The sequence below is a fragment of the Amphibalanus amphitrite genome, unplaced genomic scaffold, assembly GCF_019059575.1.
Source record: "Amphibalanus amphitrite isolate SeventyFive unplaced genomic scaffold, NRLGWU_Aamphi_draft 000409F_arrow, whole genome shotgun sequence".
In the NCBI taxonomy this organism is placed as follows: Eukaryota; Metazoa; Arthropoda; class Thecostraca; order Balanomorpha; family Balanidae; genus Amphibalanus; species Amphibalanus amphitrite.
The window spans coordinates 241,972-263,192 of NW_024881903.1; the positions used below are offsets into that span (position 1 = coordinate 241,972).

Genomic DNA, 21,221 nt, shown 5'->3' on the forward strand with positions numbered 1-21,221 from the left:
GATGATGATGATAATGATGATGATGATGAACATGATGATGATGGTGATGATGATGATGATGATGATTATTTCAGGTTTGGGAGCGGCGAGATTACAGATGTTATTGTCTTGTATAACGTAAAACTGATATTTTAAGGCGGATAAAAGGGAGCTGTCGGGAGAGGGAGAGTTAGAGAGAGAGAGAGAGAGAGAGAGAGAGAGAGAGAGAGAGAGAGAGAGAGAGAGAGAGAAGAGGGAGTGAGAGGCATTTTTAAAGTGCAAAAATATATTTTTCAGCGACTTTACATACTACTTTCGAAGGAAAGAATATAGCCACGTCCGACGAATACATCCTCATTATGATTAGGTATATCTACAATATTCCGCGCGAGCGCGATCCAAAAATTAAAAATATAATAATATTTTCAGGGCGGATTTCAACACACATTTTGTTCGCGCTTATCCTGAAAATAGTCGCAACCAGGGCTGCGGAGTCGGAGTCGGAGTCGGTCGGAGTCGACAGTTGTGACCGGAGTGGGAGTCGGAGTCGGAGTCGATTTTAGAAACCCGAGCCGGAGTCGGAGTCACCGAAAGTCTGTCGATTCCGCAGCCCTGCTAGGTCTGCGGAGTCGGAGTCGGGAGTTGGAGTCGGTCGGAGTCGACAATTCTGCCCGGAGTCGGAGTTGGAGTCGGAGCTGGTTTTTGAAATCCGGAGTCGGAGTCGGAGTCGCCGAAAATCCATCGACTCCGCAGCCCTGGTCGCAACTCTTACTTGGAAGTCAGTTGATTAAAATGAATTACAAGGTAGGTAAACAGAAGATATTTACATAAGATTTTGTAATGATAGGCAAGAAAACATTTTCAAGTACTGGACGTTTATCACGCATTTTTTGCACCCCATAGAAAGTGTCCTGGATATGATATAAAAAGCTTATTACCTTCAATGATGTGTTAGGGTCTCTTGTCAAAAATGCTTCTTCATTACCGTAAGGTGGGGCTATTTGAGACATTGGGGCTATTTGAGACAGTATTTAAAATTGCTATAAAATAAAACCACTTAAAATTTATGCTTAATTATTTGCTCAGGCGATTTACTGCTCGATTCCACACCTCCCTGAGCAAAAATATCACACAAAAATATACGATCTTCATTTTATAGCTATTTTAAATACTGTCAAATAGCCCCACTGTCTCAAATAGCCCCACTTTACGGTACATTGAAAATCCAAATTCACGAATTGTTAATGCCTATGGAGACTGGAAACTGAGATCAAATATCCCCTGCAACTGAACCTCAGTAAAAAAGGCTAAAATGCCCAAGCAGGCGCCAAGAAACGACAAGAAAATACCTATAAACTGCACAGTGCACAGCAATCGATATATTTACACATTTTTCATTGTTGAAACGCAATGCACACTCAACAAAGCATACCTAACCTACTGCAAACCAGAAGTAACGCCAGAAATAGCAGAGAAGTAAGCAATAATCACACCAAAGATAACTACAGCTAACAAGCTGATATCTGTAACCGGCTCAAGTTTCAGACAAAGGTCTTTCGACTCTGGACAATGTTCGAAGGAGGTGAACGAAATATGATCGCAAATCGAACGCTAACGCACGCACTCGTCTCCTCAACTGAAGTCAAACGTCAATACAGTGAGTGCAATATTTCACACGTAAGCGGATGAGCTTTCACATCCAGATATACGAAAAGAGACATGTTATACATTAGACTGTCAAAGCTACGGGTACCTAGCTATCATTGAAGACATTATCCATGGCCAAATTATCTCGTAAGGCGTCATCATCGCGGCAATGTACTTCTGCTATTCTTTACTCCATCATTAGCATCGAGTTACAATTCTCAGGGCTCAGGTTTCGGAGTCTTACGCCGTCGTTCCAGATTTTCCAGGGTCCCTCGTTGCATCGTCCCTACAGGGGCATTTCGTCGCCAATCCAGGGTTACACAGTACAGGGTCTTTCACTGAAGTTATACGGGACTTTTCAGGATCTTCGTTAATATTTCAAGATGCTTTATAGGGTTTCCAAAGATATTCTACAGAGACTTTCTTCACAGAGGCTTTCCAGGGTTCTTTGTTGAAGTTCTCGGTGCCTTCAAATTTCCGTGGACTTTCTTTCCAGAACATTCACTGACGTTCGAAGGACGCTCCAGGGTTGCCAAAAACCTCCGTTGACGTTTCCAAGGACGCTCCAGCGTTCCCCAGAGACTCGTCGACGCTCCAGGACCTTCCACTCCTCTTCCGCTGCCTTTTTCCAGGATCTCTCCTACATCGGCAGCATGTCATACTGCACCCGATCTCTTGTTGGAACCATGGCCCTGATCTGATCCGGCGTCAAGCCATGTTGTGTCCTCAGATGCTCCCTCAGATAAGCTACTTTACTGCAAACTCGCCAACAAAGCGAACACGTCGTGGTTCCCGAGTGCACCTTCTTGTGGTGAGACAGGGAGCTGTAGCAGGAGTAGCATTTTCCACAGGTGTTACACCGATACGGAGGAGCTGCCGGACAGAAAAAGGCGGTAGTTAGTGGTTGGTCCACTGGCGGAGGCGCAGGCGGAGCTTTCTTTTTATTTGGTAGGGCGGCTGCGCAACCAACTTGCCATTTTGCCCCACCAATAAGCGTTTTGCCCCATCAACTTTAGCTGATTTGTAGGAATTTGTTGCGCAGCAAACCAATCTTTTTAGCATTGAGGAGCTTTGAAATGTCTGTGTAATGCAAACTATTATCTCTGCAATGAAAAAATTGATTCAATGTTGTACTTTATCTAGCTTTACAATCGGACATTATAGATTTGACGACATTTTGCCCCACCAACTTCGCTCAAAAAGCTCTACCCATGGCCGTGGTTAGTTTAGTTTGGATAGCCAGAGAGTCACGGTGGAAGCTACATTTTTACATGTCACAACCGTGGTTATGGTGGTATAAAAAATCTGCCAGAAAGAAGAGGAGTGGGTATGGTAAGTTCGCTCGTTGATGATGATTATATCGTGGCGAATTAGATACAGACATATTCGTGTTTATTTCTCAGTAGATGATCAAGTGCCAAATATGTCGCAGACGTATAAAGATAGCATTAAATGCTTTTTTAACAGATAACTTTACAGCATACTAGTGACAAATAACACAAGTCAAATCACACAATTGCCTGCTGAAAAAGCAACGGCTTGAAAAAGGTAACAAGGCATTGTCACGCAAAAGGCATTAGGCAAGGAAAAGAAAGCAAAAAAGGCATTCTTGGAATAAGAGCCTAAAAACATGATTTTAGTACAGAATTTCTCCCACAACCTTTGACTATGAAGCTGCATGCCCCGTGCATGCAAAGATATGTTGCTTGAAGATTGGAGACGAATAAATATACTCGTCTTCATTGATCAATTTATCAATTTATTGGAGACGATTCAGATCGCAAGTCCGATAGTGATTAAACACTTTTCCCTCCAATGCCCTTCTCAAACATTATAGCTTTGCGATGCCATTAAGAACTGTCACCTCCCGAAGCAGCATCGGGAGAAATAGGGAACGTTTACTTACACCACATGCTCATAAGCAGCATTATATTCGAAATTTATTTACACCAGCAACACTACGCTTACGTTGAGTAGCAATGGACATAACCATTGTTGCCAAACCAGCGCATAAACACATACAAAACACTTTATGTTTTCAGGTAGGATTGTTTGCTCACAATCCTATAAGACTGCTCGTACCTTCCTTTAACCCGGCAGTTGCTGGGGTATTTCGCCACCCACCGTTTGCTGGGGGGGGGGGGGGCGTTAAACGCCCCCAGCCGATAACTCGAGAACCAATAGGCGCAGCGAAACGCACGAGGCGGCAAACGAAAGAACGCGACGAGACGCTTCAGATGAGTACTTTAAAGTTGAATTTTGAGGTCACAGGTCGGGTCAAGGTCAGGTCAAACACCTGAAATCGGGCTTTCAGTAGCATGGACTTCAGGACTTCGCAATGGGCGCCTCTCTTGTATCTTGTATCTTGTATTTTCATAAATCACCAACAGGCTTACGCCCAATGACAGGTGAAGTCACACGCACACGCATACATCAACATGCATAAATACCCCCCCCCCCACACACACAAACCACTTCTTTGCATCCGACAGAGGCCGACTGTCACATAACGCACGCCAGTGTTGACGCATACGCCGATGCCTCTCGCTTGAGCCGCCCGATCGAGTCAAAGAAAATATCTGACCTAGGCGAGAACTCAAGAAACTGATTGACGCATCGAGGGATGCGCACAAAAAGCCCTCCTGATATGGTGTTCACCCTGGCGAACGGCACATCAATTAATGGTGTGTTTCTGGTCGGCCTCGCGGATATATGGAGCTTAAAAGACCCAAGTAAATATGATGATGAGATGAAGCCTTTAAAAACCTTGCATAAAAACAGAACATCACACTTTGCGCGTCGTGCTCCTAAGTGTGGCACACGAAATGATGACAATAGGTCCGAGTACTTGAGCGACGAATTACAATTCGTGGTGCGACAAGCCAGCCACATCAAAAACTTGTGTTGCACCCTCTCCACACGAACGAGATGAGATTTGGCCACTCCGCCCCATATCACTGAACAGTACTCGACCACAGATCGAACATTGGCGTAATAAGCCGCCAACACGGCCTGCCTGTCCAGCTTACACTTGGGGGAAGCCGACTGGAACGTTCGAATGAGGAGCCCGAGCGCTCTATTAGCCCTTGTGACCACTGAATGCACGTGATCGGCGAAATCTAGCTTTTGATCAAGAATGATGCCTAAATCTCGGATCGATGTGACATTTTCCAAAATAGTGCCATTGATCGAATATGTCGAGTCAATGGGGCTACGTTTAAGTGTGATTTTAAATGACTTGCATTTGGAGGCATTTAGCTTCAATTTCCAGTCGGCCGCCCAGCGAGTCACTGCGTTCAAGTCACGCTGGAGCGTCTTAACATCGTCATCGGACCTAACCTCGTGAAACAACTTCAGATCGTCAGCAAACAGCAAACAGTTGGTGGAAATAACAGTTGGCAGGTCATTCACATAGAGAGAGAACAGCAACGGAGAGATGTGACCCCCTTCCGGTGTTCCAGACACAACCGGAACCCACTCGGACACTTTCCCGTTCAACACAACGCGTTGTTTGCGCCTCTCCAAGTAGGACCTCAACCACTGCAGAGCGTTGCCGTCAACGCCGTACATCCTTTCGAGCTTATGCAGTAGCAAACAATGATTGACACTCTGAAACGCGCTGCTAAAATCTGTGTACACTGTATCCAGCTGGGATTTGTTTGAGATGGCCGCCCATCCGTGCGACAGGAAGGACGCGAGCTTCGTGGCGCATGACCGGTTTGGGACGAATCCGTGTTGGAACGGAGAAAGGTGAGGCTGGACATGTTGGAAGAGTTGCTCGCTTACAATCTTTTCAAAGACTTTTGCACATAGGGGAAGAAGCGATACAGAGCGGTAGTTAGCTGGATCGTTCGCGATCCTTTTTTGAAAATGGGAACTATGTTGGCTTCAGACCATTTTTCAGGAAAGATACCGGATGAAAGGGATATGCGGAAAAGTTTACACAGAGGGGCGGCCAATTCATTTGCACACTCACGGAGAATGCGGGCGCTCAATCCGTCAGGACCACACGCCTTGCTGACGGAGAGCTCCCGGAGTAAACCACGCACAGCCTCCTCCGACACATTGAATTCCGACAGACGGTGGTCAGCACAAGAAGGTACGTTGGGGAATACCGCGACGGTGGGGTCGGAAAATTTCGACGCAAATGTGCGGTTTAGCAGATTTGCCTTTCCAATGTCATCCAAGACTCGCTTGCCGCTGCTCATTAAAACAGGAAGACCTTTAGAGTGCTTAAAACACTTCACAAACGTCCAGAAACGCTTCGGATTTGTGCGAAACTCGCCTACTAAGCCCTTGAGATACTCGGTATACCTACCGTCTGAAAGTCTCTTGAAGTCTGCTCGTTTTTGTCTGAACGATTCTTTAATGTTGTGATCTGTTGGGTGTCGTTTGAGACGTTCGAACGCAGCCTGTTTGAGTTTGAGCGCGCGCACAGCAGCAGCATCAAACCAGGGAGGAAATCTTTTTTTACACATAACTACTGGTATATGGTCACGGATAGCTGAATCTACCATAAACTCAAATCTCGCCATAAACTCTGTCAAAACGGTGCACAATCCATCATATAAGGCCTACAAGAGTGTCGGCTCCATGTAGGGGTCAGTCAAGCATAGGTCAGGATCAAGGTCAAGTCAACCGGCTAGGCACATATCCCCGAAAATCAAAACTGATATTCGCAGCCCGTGACACATGTTTTATGGGTAATTTGGGACGTAGAACACGATGGTGACATTCATTTTATCATATGTGTAAGTGTTTGGCTCAAAAAGTTCAATTTAAGAAATGCATGTATCATGGTCGTGAAGTAGTCACGAGAAATTGCCAAGATTCAGTTCAAGATTTTGGAAAATGCGGAACGATAATCAATGATCGAAGATAGCCATTTAATTGTTCATGGTATTGGCAGTCTAATGGCGTTTACTGCATGTCTGTATGTCTGTTCTGTGATTTTATGATTTTTTGAACATATGCCGTTTCTGGTCGAAAACTCAGAAATCATGACGTCACTAAGACCTCGATATCTCAGAATTTTTCGGACCGATTTTTTTGAAACTTTGTCGCAATAACCTTCAATCAATTCCCTACAGGTACCCAAAATTTGGAGCGCCTGCGGCGCGCCGTTTTTATGCTATGGCCCGGCGAAAAAAGTGGGGGCGTTTAACGCCCCCCCCCCCCCAGCAACTCGCGGGTTAAGAGGTCGATAAACCTACAGTACTAAGAAAGGTAAAGGACGTTTTATGGTCAGTCTGTTCATCACAAAGCCAAACTCTACACACAGCGCACCTATACAGACTCCCACTTAAGTCCGGCTCACAGTAGCAGGGGAGAAGCCTCGTAAAAAATGTTCCTATGAACTTTTTCATTAAAAAAAACGAAACTTTCATATGAACACAATTAATTCCCTTTAAACACACGAATAACTTCGATTGTGCGACACCCTTTGTTCAAACAAGTTTTTCCACACTCATCCTCATTCGAGAAGTCATCCTTCATGCAGCTCCATTTGAAACGCAGCTCCATTTTACATGGACGAACTCACTCCAATGGCGATTATGTCGTGCGAAAGGACAATACCTATACAGATAAGATGCTTGAGCGAAACACGCTCCTCCCACTCGCACCATTATTTACACCAAAACAGTCAACATTTTCACCAACATCAACACCTCCCGTATCGTCCCTCATTCACACGGGCCACCTTCCAGACAACGAAACCCTATTCCTTGTTGGCACAAGCGCCCTAACTTGCTGCGGCGTAAGTCCATGCTGCGTCTGAAGATGTGCTCGCAGGGCAGCCACCTTGGAACAGGTCTTTCCACACAGCGTGCATCTTGTAGAGCCAAAGTGCACGTGCCGATGATGATTTAGGGAGTCGCGGGTTTGGTAGCCACGACCGCAAATTTCACATCGGTGCGGGTAATCTGTGGAACAAGATGTAGAAGTTAGAAAAGAGTGGTTAGCGGCTGGGTGTGATGTGGGCATAAACTGGGGCTTGGTGTGTCAATTAAGAGTTGTGATAGTGACCGGGGTTACATGTGCAGGGTAGAAGGGTAGTACAAACGGACTACAATGATGAGCGAATAGAACAATCCGTTCCTGAGGTGTCCGGAAAAATTGCCGAAAGGCGATTTGCCGAATGTCATTTTGCCGAATGCATTTCGCCGAATGTCATTTTGCCGATATGCTTTTTGCCGACGTGTCAAAAAGTCGAAATGCTATAAGTCGAAATGCCACTCGCCGACATGCCTTCTTGCCGAATGCCAATTTGCCGAAATGCTTGTTAGCCGAAATGTAAAATTGCCGAAATGCGATTTACCGAAATGTCAATTAGTCGAAATGTAAACTTGTCGAAATGTCAATTTCCCGAAATGTAATTTTTTCTACTAAGGTCCGCTACTGATGTTGATGCTAAATTAAAATAATATACCTCACTCATTTTTTGTCAACTACGTTTTGCAATATGCTCAATCATGTAAACTCTAAGTTCTAATTGTGACGTCTTAGTTTTCGGATAAATCAACAGAATCAGTGACAAAACGTCTTTCCCTCGAGCGCCTTTCCCACACATCCTAGCGTGCACCTATGACTTTGTAATGCCTTTTAAAAATATGGCTTTGCCAAAAAGAACATCAGAATAAACAACTTCAACACCCAAAGCTCACAATAGACATAAAAAACATACATACCTGAGAAGTTTATTTAAACCAACTACACTACAGTTGCGTGGGCCTTGAACATACCCATCACTACCAGCGCAGGAACTAACACAATAACACATACAAACACTGCCTACTGGTTCAGGACTATCATCTACTCACAATCGTACCTATGAGAGGTAACTAAGAAAGGCAAAGGACGTTTTCTTGGTCAGTCGGTACAATACAAAGCCAAACCTCTTCACATTTTGAACACAGGCTCTAACTAGCAACTAGTAACTTATAGTTAAGTTCTCGCTTATACATCGTGTGCGTAACAGGCGAGAAGTTCCTTGCAAGAAAAAAGCTCCTTCGTATGGATTATTCCATGAAAATGAAATTTCGCAAATGAACGCAATTCTCCTTATAAGCGCAATTTCCTGTAAACACGCGAGTACCTTCGATTACGCGACCCTCTTGGCTCAACACTCAAGCCTCCCCTCCTCATTCGTCCTCACTCGAGAATTCACCCTTGAGACGCAGCTCGGTTTTACACAGAACAAGTCACGCAAATGACGACTCTGTTGGTGCGAAAAGATAGCACCTACCAGCTACCTCTTACAGACAAGATGCCTCAGCGAGGCACGCTTCTTTCCACTCGTACCATTATTTACACCAACACAGTCAACTTCCTCGCCAACATTACCACCATGTCTCCCTCGTGACATTCACTCGGGCCCTGCCTCAGGCGCCGAAGCCCTTTTCCATTTCCGTGTCGGCACAATCGACCTAACTTGCTCTGTCGTAAGCCCATGCTGCTTCTGTAGATGTGCGCGCAAAGCGGCCACTCTATGGCACATTTTTCCACACAGCGTGCATATTGTAGATCCAAAGTGCACGTGACGGTGGTGGTTCCGAGACTCCCGGTATTGGTAGCCTTTACCGCAGATGTCGCACCGGTACGGGTAATCTGTGGGGCAAAAAGAAGGGGTCAGAAAAGAGTATGGTGGTTGGGTGTATTGTACAATATGGGGGATTGATGCGTAAGTGGAGAATTGCGATAATGTTTGGCGGATTTTTTTTTTCAATTCTGCTAATGTTAATGCTATATTAAATTTATATACCTCACTCTTTTCATTCTCAACGACGTTTTCCAGTATGCTCAATCATTTGAACTCCAAAGCTCTTTTTAGAAGGTTACGTTTGCGACGTGTTACTTTTCGGATAAATCAGCACAACTCAGCAAAACGAGACCCCAAGCGTTCTCATGTCCACGATATCAAAACCATTGCGAAGTCTGAAATGTTGGCTGATGTTCAAATGTAACACATCTCGACACATTCAGCAGCTCTTTCAAGCCGTGTCTGGGATAGAGCTTACAGCGCATACATAACCAAGGGTAGAACCAAGTAGAACCAACAGCTGATTTATCCGCACTTACAAAGTGGAGAGAATGTAAAGAGAAAACATTGAAGCGGTAAGTGAATTTATTTATTATCCACACAATTAACACGAATAAAACTAGAGTGCATGGTACTCGGAGCCAAATATTTTGCCTACAGTGACAAACTACTGTTACCTATAACTCTTTTCAATCGTGACGACCAAGGGAATTGATAAAAACAATGCCACAAGAACAAACAAAGCAGCAGCCGAAAGCACTTGGAAGTCCCAACATCACCCAGCTGAATAAACGCCATTCAAACAGCGATCCGTGCCCGTAGACAAATTAGATTACACCACATGACCCAGTGAATCTTTACAAGCTAAACCCAAACTAAACATGTCAGCTCTGCGCATGTCAGATACTATCTAACGAACCATAAAACGCATTACTGGTGAACCCACTAGCAGCAATCTCTATGTAAGTAACCAAATTTATCGGTCTCGCCTATCTGGCACCTTTTCGGCCTTCCCTTTGTTTTGCAACCCACCGGACGCCACATGAGCCGGTCTAACGTAAAGTTTGTCTTTGCTTTGCCTCTTGGGCCGGAATAAAATAGCCGGCAATTAACTTAACGTAAAACAAAAGATCTGGCTAATTGCCAGCAAGTAACTTCCCTTCCCCTGCTATAGCCTTGTGCTAGCGGGGATGCAAAATTCAAAAAAAAAAAACTAAACCTGCTGGATGTGCTAAAACACACACACACACTCGCCTAAACCTGCTATGTCACAGCACACACTTGCCAAGCCTGCCAGCTTTCCCAAGACGCCCATCAGCTAAACCTGCCAGCTTCGCCAAGACGGACAATCGCTAAAGCTGTAAGCTTTGCAAAGGCACACATTTATGACGCTTACGATTTCCATCAAATCATACAGTTGCCTAAGTCGGCCAGTTATGCCACAACACGCACACACACTTGCCTAAGCCTGCCAGCTGTATCGAGGCCGAAACCTCTCCAGACCTGCTAGCCAGGTATGGCAAGGTAGATCCCGGCTAGACCTGCCAGCTTTGCCTAGGTGCCCACTTCTCTCTAGTTGGTACCATAGCCCGGATCTCTTCTAGCGACAAGCCTAGAAGAGATGACTCTTCTCTTTCGCAGATGACTCCTGAGATCGGCTACTTTACTGCAAACGCGCAAACAAATCGAGCACGTGGTGCTTCCCGAATGCACTTTCTTGTGGTGATTCAGGGAATCACGGTACTGATAGGAACGTCCACAGATGTCGCAGCGATGAGCGCCATCTGTGGAGAGAAAAGAAAAGTTAGCGATGGGGTAGTTTGATGGAAGAAGCGATATTCTTTCAGTCTCAAACATGTGTGTCTTTTTTGGGCTTGTAGGCTGGTAAACGTCGGTAAGAGGTTAGTGATGTTTTTAGTTAACCGGATAAACGATGAAACGGAGAAACGAAGCTAGATGATTTCGGTTTGCGAGAGCACAACGGAAAGATGTGTGCCTTGTTCTAGAAAACGTGCTATCTAGGAGTTGTGGGGTTGCGGTTAGGGAAAGGGATTATAAGGCATTGGTTCGGGTTCGGGAGAACCCAGGTTCGATTCCCAGTGCCACCCATGCTTTTGATAGGTGTCTCCGGCTGCGCCACCATGAACTGGCGTCCTGAATTCTGGCTTGATAAATGCACGTGGTCTGGCAAATACTATCAGTTTTAATGTCAGCTACTCTTGTTACTGGCAATAGTGATCATGACATTCGAGAGGTTAGGTAAAAGGGTTTAATTAGTTAAGGATTTTTTTCTGCTTCAGTTCTCGTGCGTGAAACGTAGGAACCTTCTTCAAACGCCATAGAAAATGCGTTTTTTTTTATTCTAGGTCGTTTATCTACATTGCGAAACTGACCAAATAATCCATAAATGCGAAGAAATGAATACAGCCCACATATAAAAAGACGAACCACCAAATTCGAAAAGCATGCAACCTAAACGATGCCAGGTTAATGTACCAGTATAAAAAAAAACAAATATACGGCCTGCGTCAAGTTGGGCCTTTATCGCAAGGTTAAAAAAAAATGTTATCTAACAAAGCCACACATTGTAAAACCTTTAAGTTTTTTTTTAAATGAATGTTGCAAGTTATCAGCCGCTGCAGAGTCTTCCACCTCACATAAGTGAATACAACCAAGTGGCGAATGCTACATATTCATATGTTGTAGTACAGTTCCTAAAATGTACACAAATGTGACGACTAATATTCTACAGCGTAGCTCATTAATTTTTCTCCGTTTGACCCGCCAAATACCTACGTCCTTGACCAAATACAGTTTATCGGACAAGTCGATCCAAACAAAACATTGATTAGTTCATACAAATATACATGACCTCACGCTCATTATCCACCCAAAGCGTCGGAGGAAAGGTGGGAAACGTGCAGTCCAAGAGCGAATTGAGTCCTCAGCACTGAGATCCCACGCACTTCTGATATCCAGCGATCTTCTTGACGCCTTTATCCCCGAAACTAAAACATAGTCTTCGCCAGCCATTTCCTACTATACAGCGTCTCGAATGCCTACATGTCTAACAACTTTTCACATCAAATGTGGACGCTAATGCATTCGCCATCAAATATTCATCAACACCGAGCTTCCCTTTACCTATACGCTACTCAGCCCCAGTACAGTATCCAAGCACACAACTACACATCCTTTGACGCTTTTGTATACACTATGCACAAAGGCTAAAATAACACACGCCACACTTTCGCACTACGTCTTTAGTTTTCCAAGTTTTTCTTTCTTGACACTGTTCAATCATCATTAGTGCCAGCAGACACTTGCACCAAAGTACTAATTCATATACATTTTGCAACCTAGGAGTCACAAGAAGAACGAAGTCTGCTTTCCTTCAAGTCTACGTAGCACAACGAAAACTGTTCATTCCAAGCCATCCTCGTCCTTCATTCATGCAACCTATCCATACGCTGCTCATTCCTTTTCGCCATTCCTAAAATCCATCCTAACCGTTCAATCCTCTTCACCACCAACGTTCCACGATCGTTCCACCTCACACACACCTCACTCCGAAGGTTTCCCCGCAGCTCCCGATCGCCTCGTCTGACTCATCGGAACCAACGCATAAATCTGGTCCAACGTCAGTTTATGCTTCGTCTTTAGGTGAACACGAAGATCGGGCACCCTTCCTTGGACTTTGCCGCAGATGACACACGTTGTTGCGCCGAGATGAGCCTTGCGATGTTGGATCATGGAGTCGCGTTTGGAGTACGACCTTCCGCAGATATCGCAGCTGAATGGTGGTCCCGAGTCTGCGGAAATGGAGGAGCGTTAGCTAACTGTGGCATGAGGGGAGTGACAGAGTTCTACGTTCTCCATTAAGTCATGCACATGTGTAGTCACCATTGTTTTTTTTTTAATTTCCGTACCATTTCACCTGTCTCAATAACTCACATTTTAACTTTCACCTCTCTCCCTTCCATTTCATCATCTGTATCTAGTCAAACATCTTCCTCGCCATCATTCCCCGGTTTCAAGACATCCAAGTTCTTTAAGAGACACTTTCTTTCCATGCTCAAAATCCAAAGCATTTGATGTCAATAAAAGAAATAGACAGACTGAACGGTTCTTATACGCAGTCGTCGAAGAGTGGTCTACTGATCAATTCTCATGTTTGAAAATACTTAGTACGTGCGACAACGTATCTGAATGTAAAAAGTCGCGGGTGAAGGAAAACAACAATAAAACATACCATCGCAAGAACAGCATTGTATTCGGAACTAGCCCAAACATATTTTATATAGAAACAGTGAAATCCAAAGCCTTTCTCACTTAATCACGCGAAAAGTGTTCGCCCCAGGTTACCCAGGTTGTTCGAGCTCAGTTCCACGGGCTTTTTACGCATGCGGACAGTAACAAACAGTACGGTAAAGATGATGGCACAAAAGAGTGGCGAAATGTGCATCGAAACGATTCTAGCGGGAGCAAAAACCAACCACAAAGTTAATGCACTTTTCCACACCACGGGCGCAACTGAGTTTAGAGGCCTCACTCGTCAAAAGCTGTGCTTTATACACATGAAGAACCCGGCATCAACAGTCAGCTTTTGGAAAGGGCAGATGAGGAAGCCAGTCGTATTTACATAAACATTTACACATAACCTTCCAACACCAAAATCCAATCACCACAGCAGTCAGCATAGTCCCCACGCTCTGTACATGTCAGCATTTCACTCTCATATCATTCGCACCATGCACAACATAGACCCACTTTTGGCTAGGTTCGAACTTGTTTTAAAACAGTTGGGCTCCAGTTTCTCTGAGGCACCGGCCGCTTCGCTAACCAATCACACTGATTTCCACAGTGGCATTGCCAACACTTTGTCACTTTAGTCGCCCGGCTGTTACAATATCTAAACAACCGGCCTCTTCACACCGTTTCCTACCTTCGACGCTGGCAGCACGGTAAAACGGCGTCCACAGCCTGCCCATGAGACTAAAACGCATCAGAAGCCGTCCTTGTTAGCGCCCTGCGAGTCGTCACTCAGGCAACCATCGCTTTGCCTATGTAGTCCTCGTCAGACACATCGCGCAGAAGCATCGAAGATTATCTTCCTCACTCGTCAGACCTTGAGGCCGCCCGAAGCATCACTTATTCACTACACCGCTTGGTCTATTCGACGATCTGTGAAGACTGTGCTGTGCTTTTCGTCATGCGATAGGTGACGATCATTTCGTAAACCTTCCACTGCGTTAATTGCGATCACTGCGACCATTCCGTAAACCTTCAATGACCACTGCGTTGCTTCACGTACTCGGCTATCCACAGTTTCCTTTCCTTCCACTGGTCACCGAACTGAAGTCCGCGTTAGCTGGCTCGTGACACTGCCACAAACGTGTCCAGCTACATTCCCATACACGTTGCATAGCCACGCAACGCATTCTTCATCGCTCTACCTTCTCTTCGCCTCTTCTCTTCTTTCGCACTTCACTCTCCTCCCCCTCACTGCCTTCGCTTCCGTGTAGGTACCATCTGCCTTATCTGTTCCGGCGGTAGGTGATGTACAAACTGCAGATGGGCGCGAAGGTCCGCCACTTTGCTGAGAACTCGTCCACAAATGCGGCATCCAGTGACACCAGCGTGGACTTTGCGGTGGTGGTTGAGATTGACGCGACTTGAATAGCCTCGGCCACAGATATCACAGATGTGTTGACCTGTGGAAGGGGATGGGTGGGGTTAGATGACTGGGTTTGGGGCCGACCAAGCAATGTTTGTGTTTAAGATGAGCTCGCATTGCGTTGGTTACAGTCTTTCTGGCGACCGTAACAATTTATGCAGCGCAAATGGGGTTATAGAATGAATAAATGCATGAATGGAAAAAGTTATGAAGAATTGGAAAGCGCCTATATTGCTAATTTAGAGCTACACAATGTAAAAGCTATAGGTATGCAGCCAATTTTGAGGTTAGACGGGCCAAGTCACAAATCGGAAACGCATAAAACCAGCACTCAGTCGCCTGTAGGTACACCTGCACCTTTCAGGACTTTTAAATACGATGACGAAATATTCATTCTTTTCCCTTGTACTTGATGTCTTCTAAGAGAAACGAAATGGAAAACTAGTAATGAAGCACATGAACCTTTCGGGTGCTCCTCGAAGCTCAACTTAGATGGTGTGTCCGGAACTGCACGAGCCATTCGTATAACAAGGGTTTAAAGGTATCTCATGTAATGGTGGAGCCTTATCGCCTATCTTAACTAGCATGTCGATTAATACCCAAACTAGATTTGAAGAACATTTTTGGTTTATTGAATCAGCGAAAGCCACCGAAAATGAAGCAAATCCCACCACACATAAACAATACAATGCTTGTCACCAGCGCGTGCACCCATTCATCATAAACCAGAAGAAAAAAAAAAAAAATGGAAGGGCATCGAAAACTCCCATTCTGACACCGTGCTGGATACAAAAAGCGAAACAAGTCGTTGTGAAGAACGCTTCACAATGCAAGGCACATTCTGGACTACAGATGACAAACGACAATTCTCGGACATGTTCGGATACTCCTCAAAATCTCGCAAGGCAACTTCTTGGTGAGACACTGACATAACGTCTAACATTTTTCTGGGGCTACAATTACGTATTATACACATATACAGGATCTCCATCTCGTATTTCCACAAAGCAAACTATTCCGGCTACACATCACTCTGTGCTAGACCACTTCTTCCAAAATACAAACGCTCGTGCTCAACGCATCAAACATCCTTCATTGTCACACTTCTTTATCACACCACTACAAAACATTCCCACATCAGTCCTTCGAAGTGTGATCCTTCACTTTCAGCACTTCGTCTGTCAGAACGGGCCCACTGGTCGGTTTGGGTTAAACCTCATCGGAACCAGAGTCCTAACCTCATCTGGTGACAGCCTGTGTGCAGTCATCAGGTGACTCCTCAGGTGGAACACCCTGCTATAGCTCTTGGAGCACACAGGACATGTTGTATCTCCTTGGTGCGATTTGATGTGCCGAACTAGTGAGTCCCGGTTGTGGTAGAGTCGACCGCAGGTATCGCAAGAGTAAGAACCTGTGGATGAAGATGGTGAAAGCGTCAGAATGGGGTGAAGGGTTATCGGCAGTGAATAAAGATGACAGGTTGAGTCAGAGCCTCGAGGGCAGACTTATCGGCTGCAAGACAGGCGGCTCATCAACAATGCATGGAAATAATTGAGGTAAGAGTTAAGGGTACAGAGCGAAGAACAGTCACAACGAGGTGTTACAACTCTACAGCATCCGCTTTGGAGGCTTGATGAGACAGCAACAGCATTTCTCTCCTCGCGGAAGAAACTCTACAAAATGTTACCAAGACCAAGCTGAAACGAGCAACGAAATAAAAACGAGACCAGAGCGATATCAAGTTTTCACCTACTCATGTCGCATCTCCCTAATTAACATACTCCATCGAACGATGCAAGATTGAAGTCCTCTCGAAATTGATCAACAAAGAAAAAACAATAAGAGAATATAAATGATAATGTGTATTGTGCAACTGCGCAGACCGAAATTGAACAAGACACCACCTCCCCATAGCTTAGACCATAATATCTCGTATACCCCTTCAAAGTCCAGCACAGTCTCTTGGCATCTAAGAACACTTCCCTCACAGTCAGAACAACACTCTTTACATAATTCAGCTCGCAAGTCGCAATGTAGACACAAGTAGACACAAGAGGATACACGAGGACACATCATTGTACATTTACCACCAACCAAACCACGTTTAATGAGTTATCGTCGGGTGTAACGAAAGCGGCGGCAATGCGGCGGCGCAAATCTTCTTCAGTCATCTTACAATTCTAAAGATGAATCCTAAAATCGGCCACACGGTTACAGACTTCCCGGCAGATCCCGAACACTTCTTACATACCAAACACGCTCCTTCGTAATACATGAAACATCCTAATCGCCACTTTAGTTTCACATAAACACCAAAGAGCACTCGCAACATTCCATAACCGGATCTTTCGCATCAACCATCACATCATCGTTCCGAACGGGATCTTTCACATCGATTATTATCATTCCGAACAAGACCTTTCACATCAACCTACGACTTTCCGAACAACACCTTTTACACCAATCACCATTTTACGAGCGGGATTTATAACAATTAGCATCTTTCAGAACGGGATTTTCCACATTAATCAACACCTTCCGAACGGGATCTTAAACAATGATCATCCTTCATAACGGGATTTCTTTTCACATAAATCACCACTTTCTAAGCGGCTGGTACGGGCTGCTTCTCATAGGGACCAGCGCTCGCACCTCTTCTACAGGCAATCTGTGTATTGTCAGCAGATGGTGCCGGAGGTGGAACATGCGACTGAAGCTCTTGGAGCACACAGGACATGTTGTGTCTCCCTGGTGCGATTTGATGTGTTGAACCAGCGAGTCCCGGTTGTGGTACACGCGACCGCATGTATCGCAAGAGTAAGAACCTGTGGATGAAGATGGTGGAAGCGTCAGAGAGTGGTGGAGGGTTAGTTTGGGCGTACACATGGCGATTGCAAAGCACAGCGTGGCTGGAGTTTAATGATTCTCTTGACTCATGGCGGCCAACGTCCAGACTCCTGACTGGAGTTTAGCCAACAGGGAATGCAGATCACGTTTTGGGCTAGACTCTCAGAGGTTGGTTATTGAGTGGGTCTTAGAGTGCAGCATTGGCTACATTGGTTGCTCATTTAGGTTGCTCATTGGTTGCTCCTATCACTCAGAGGCGGGACGAGATTTCGTCAACATGGAATGAATGTGACAGGTTGAATCATAAGGTGGCGTAGTACCCGATACTGCACACTGTGGTGTTAAAACTCCACGGCCCCTGTATTACAACTAGAGACACTGGGAAAATATAACATACCATCCGTCACACAACGGTCGAGGGTCTCTCAACGAACGGTAGGTACCCGAAAATAATTAGTGGAAAAGATCAGTGAAATAAAAACAAACCACTTGTGATTTTAAAATTTTCACTATTGAAGTCGCATATGACTACAACATATCAATTCAGGTTTCCAGCGTGCGTCACTGCCTCGAGGCATGAGGAAATAAGGATACTTTAAGAATAAAATGCGAAAAAAGCAATAAAATAAAATGTCAAAGGTACAAATATAGCTGTGTATTGTGCGCAGAGCGAAGCCGATACAGTGATCACCAATGTGCGTTCAGAGCTGAAAGTGCAAAACATACGCTATTCTACAGTGACACAGAACTCCATCATTACTAACGTAAATTCGATGGACTTGATCCATCAAAACGTGGCTCATCACTTAGCTTAGGTGGAAAACTACCAAACTTCTCGGTATGTCAGGCTCGAGCAAACGCCAACGTCAGGTTCTAATATGACAAAGAGCCTTCTCGGTCACGTTCGCAAGAACACTGCATCTGCTATCCACACTCTCATTCGCAACCATTCAGAAAATCGATTTAAGATATGTTACGCACGCTTGAGAGCTCGGGAAAGTTTTGTCCTCGATTAGAACATTCGGAGCAGGTGGGCGGCTGTCTGGTTCGATAACACTACTAAAGAAAAGTGCGTTGGTTCACGCTGCAAAAATGAATAACCATATCCCTCTTCAATGGTTTCACACTTATGCTGTTCCCCTGACTGCACAGTGCACAGTGCATCGATATCTTATGACACATTCTATCAGAATTACATCAATGTCACGGAGTGCCCCGTGAAAAACCGACATTTTACGTGCATCCAGCAGTTCCGACATTTTCCGTCGCAGCTCAGCGTTCGCACGAGCTAAGTGAGGGACTTACAGCATACCCTGTCTCCTCCAGTGGACTCCCGCACAGCTCAATACGCCTCCTCCACATTTCTGGACCACTGCCCTCGCAGCTCAGACCATAAAGCTCAGTGTAGTCCTCCAGAGTCAAACGGTCTCAACGCATCCAAGAACACCTCTCACACTAAGCAGAACAATCTCATCACAACTCATATAACCTCCTCTACGCTTAAACGCATCTCGCTCTCCCTTTCCTCCATAACCCACAGTACATCCTCACATCACACCGCCACGCCCAAACCATGTTCAGAGCGTTCTTCTGGGATGCGACGAGGGTGGTGGCACTGCAGCGCGAATTTCTTCCGCCGACATCTTATGTACCATCTGAAGATGAATCCTAAGATCTGCCACCCGGTTAGAGACTTTCCCACAGACTCGGCATGTCGTGATTCCGGCGTGGACCGTACGATGTTGACGAAGGGAGCGCTGGTTGCGATACCATCTTCCGCAGACGTCACAACCGTATCCTCCTGCCGGACAGAGAAGGTAAGGCGTCAGATTGTGAGTTCGAATCCCGCCGACGGCGAGTTTGCGTGATAGTGATGGTAATTGGGGTTGAACAGTGACACTTGGCGTAGGTGGCAAGGTGAAAACAACACACAGAGGATAGTAAGTATGGCTTCTGTCAGCTTCTGTTAGCTTGGATAACGACGAAACATGGAAAACTTACCTATGGTCCATTCATGGTATCTTATGTGGGTAGTGAAAACGGTAAAAATGACTATGACGTACATCCATCACACCTCATCTAATCCGTGTTTTGTTCATAAGGGTTACATCAAAACTTCGGAAGCAACAATGCATCTAAATGAAAATCAGACGTAAAAGTCAAAGAGCTGACACAGAAGAAAACAGAAGGACATTTATTACGAGAACTTCAAGAATAATCAGCAGTAAATCGGTTCGATGATCTCCGAAGGATTCTTTCAGACGTGCTACCCGTCAGAAAGGCATTGCTTCTGTACTTCAATACCAATACAACTGAACTACTATTACGAAAGCCACTTCTCGTTTGAGCATCATTCATGATAACCAACCAGGAACCAGCAAAAAAGTTAACAAGTAAGGAAAACAATAATCCACTAAAAAGACAGAAAAAAACTAGTAGGTCCTACGTCCCGAAATCGGAGCTAGTCTGAGCCACTGTTGCCAAAGTATGCGTGAGCATCATGACGCCCAGGTTACCGCGGTGGTCGCAGGCGCTCTTCATCATCATCCCGGTCCAAGGAGTCGATCTGATGCTCTACCAAGCGTCCAGACGCTAGCGAGGGTAGGACACCGCTTTGTACACTTCTCAAGTCGACAACCCGTGTTTAAACATCATAAGTCGCCGACAAGCGTCCAAGCACTAACAAAGGTAAGGCACTGCCTTAAAGACTTCGTCAGGCGACATCCGTTCTTAACATCATATGTCACCGACAAGCGTCCGAACGCTAACGACGGCAAGGCACTGCCTTATACACTTCTTCAGGCGACATCCCATGTTTACACATCATATGTCTGCGCAGATCCGCGACTCGATTCGCAACCTTGCCACAAATTTGGCAGCAAGTGACCCCTCTGTGAACTTGACGATGTTGTCCGACAGACTCGATGTTCCGGAATCTGCGGCCGCACTCCTCGCACTGGTAGGGACCTGCGGAGCAGGACGAGAAAACTGGTTAGTGGAATATGACAGACAGAGACAGACAGTTATGTACCAAAAAGGCGTGTGATGACACAGAACCTGAGGACGAAGAAAGACTGGAATAAAGAATGGAAAAAAGGTGCATGGGAAACTCTATTTGACAGGAAAAATGTCTAAAACTATCGTTTTCACCCGACGCCACGGAAGGAAACAATAATGTGGACAAGGAGGAAGAAAATATTTTTAAGTGCAATATGGGCGACAAGAAAGCAAATTGAATGCAAAGATTTTCACGAAATTACGTCAACCAGGGCCTCGTTTCATAAAGCGATTCCGTAACTTACGCCGTTTTTTGGGCTTGTATTGCAAGCGCATGTGAAGCGATAAATTTATTTCCCTTTCTCGCTTCTATTCTTGCTTGCAAGGTAATAAATTCAACGATTCAAACTATCGTCATCGCTTCACATGCACTTACAATAAAGACCAAAAACCGTCGTAAGTTACGGACTCGCTTTATGAAACGAGGCCCATGAGTGGTTGGTAGAATGCATGTAATTTGCTGCACAACAGAAG

General features: G+C 45.2%; 1 protein-coding gene across 12 annotated transcripts in view; it reads right to left on the bottom strand.

The window, feature by feature from the left end:
* The window catches only part of LOC122390789 (longitudinals lacking protein-like), a 76,136-nt gene that overhangs the window by 17,530 nt on the left and 37,385 nt on the right, over nt 1–21,221 (bottom strand). The window contains exon 6 of one of the 12 annotated variants that reach the window (XM_043384074.1): nt 1,344–2,499. The exons of 2 other annotated variants lie outside the window; for them this stretch is intronic. In XM_043384074.1, coding sequence (XP_043240009.1) covers nt 2,267–2,499 — 233 coding nt within the window. In that variant the 3' untranslated portion in view covers nt 1,344–2,266. Of the gene's footprint in view, nt 1–1,343; nt 2,500–6,976; nt 7,551–8,308; nt 9,235–10,532; nt 10,951–11,505; nt 12,979–13,418; nt 14,881–15,452; nt 16,255–16,687; nt 17,669–19,237; nt 19,492–19,868; nt 20,658–21,221 lie in introns of those variants that run through there. 9 more of the 12 variants (XM_043384073.1, XM_043384072.1, XM_043384082.1 and 6 more) reach the window with 9 other exon arrangements.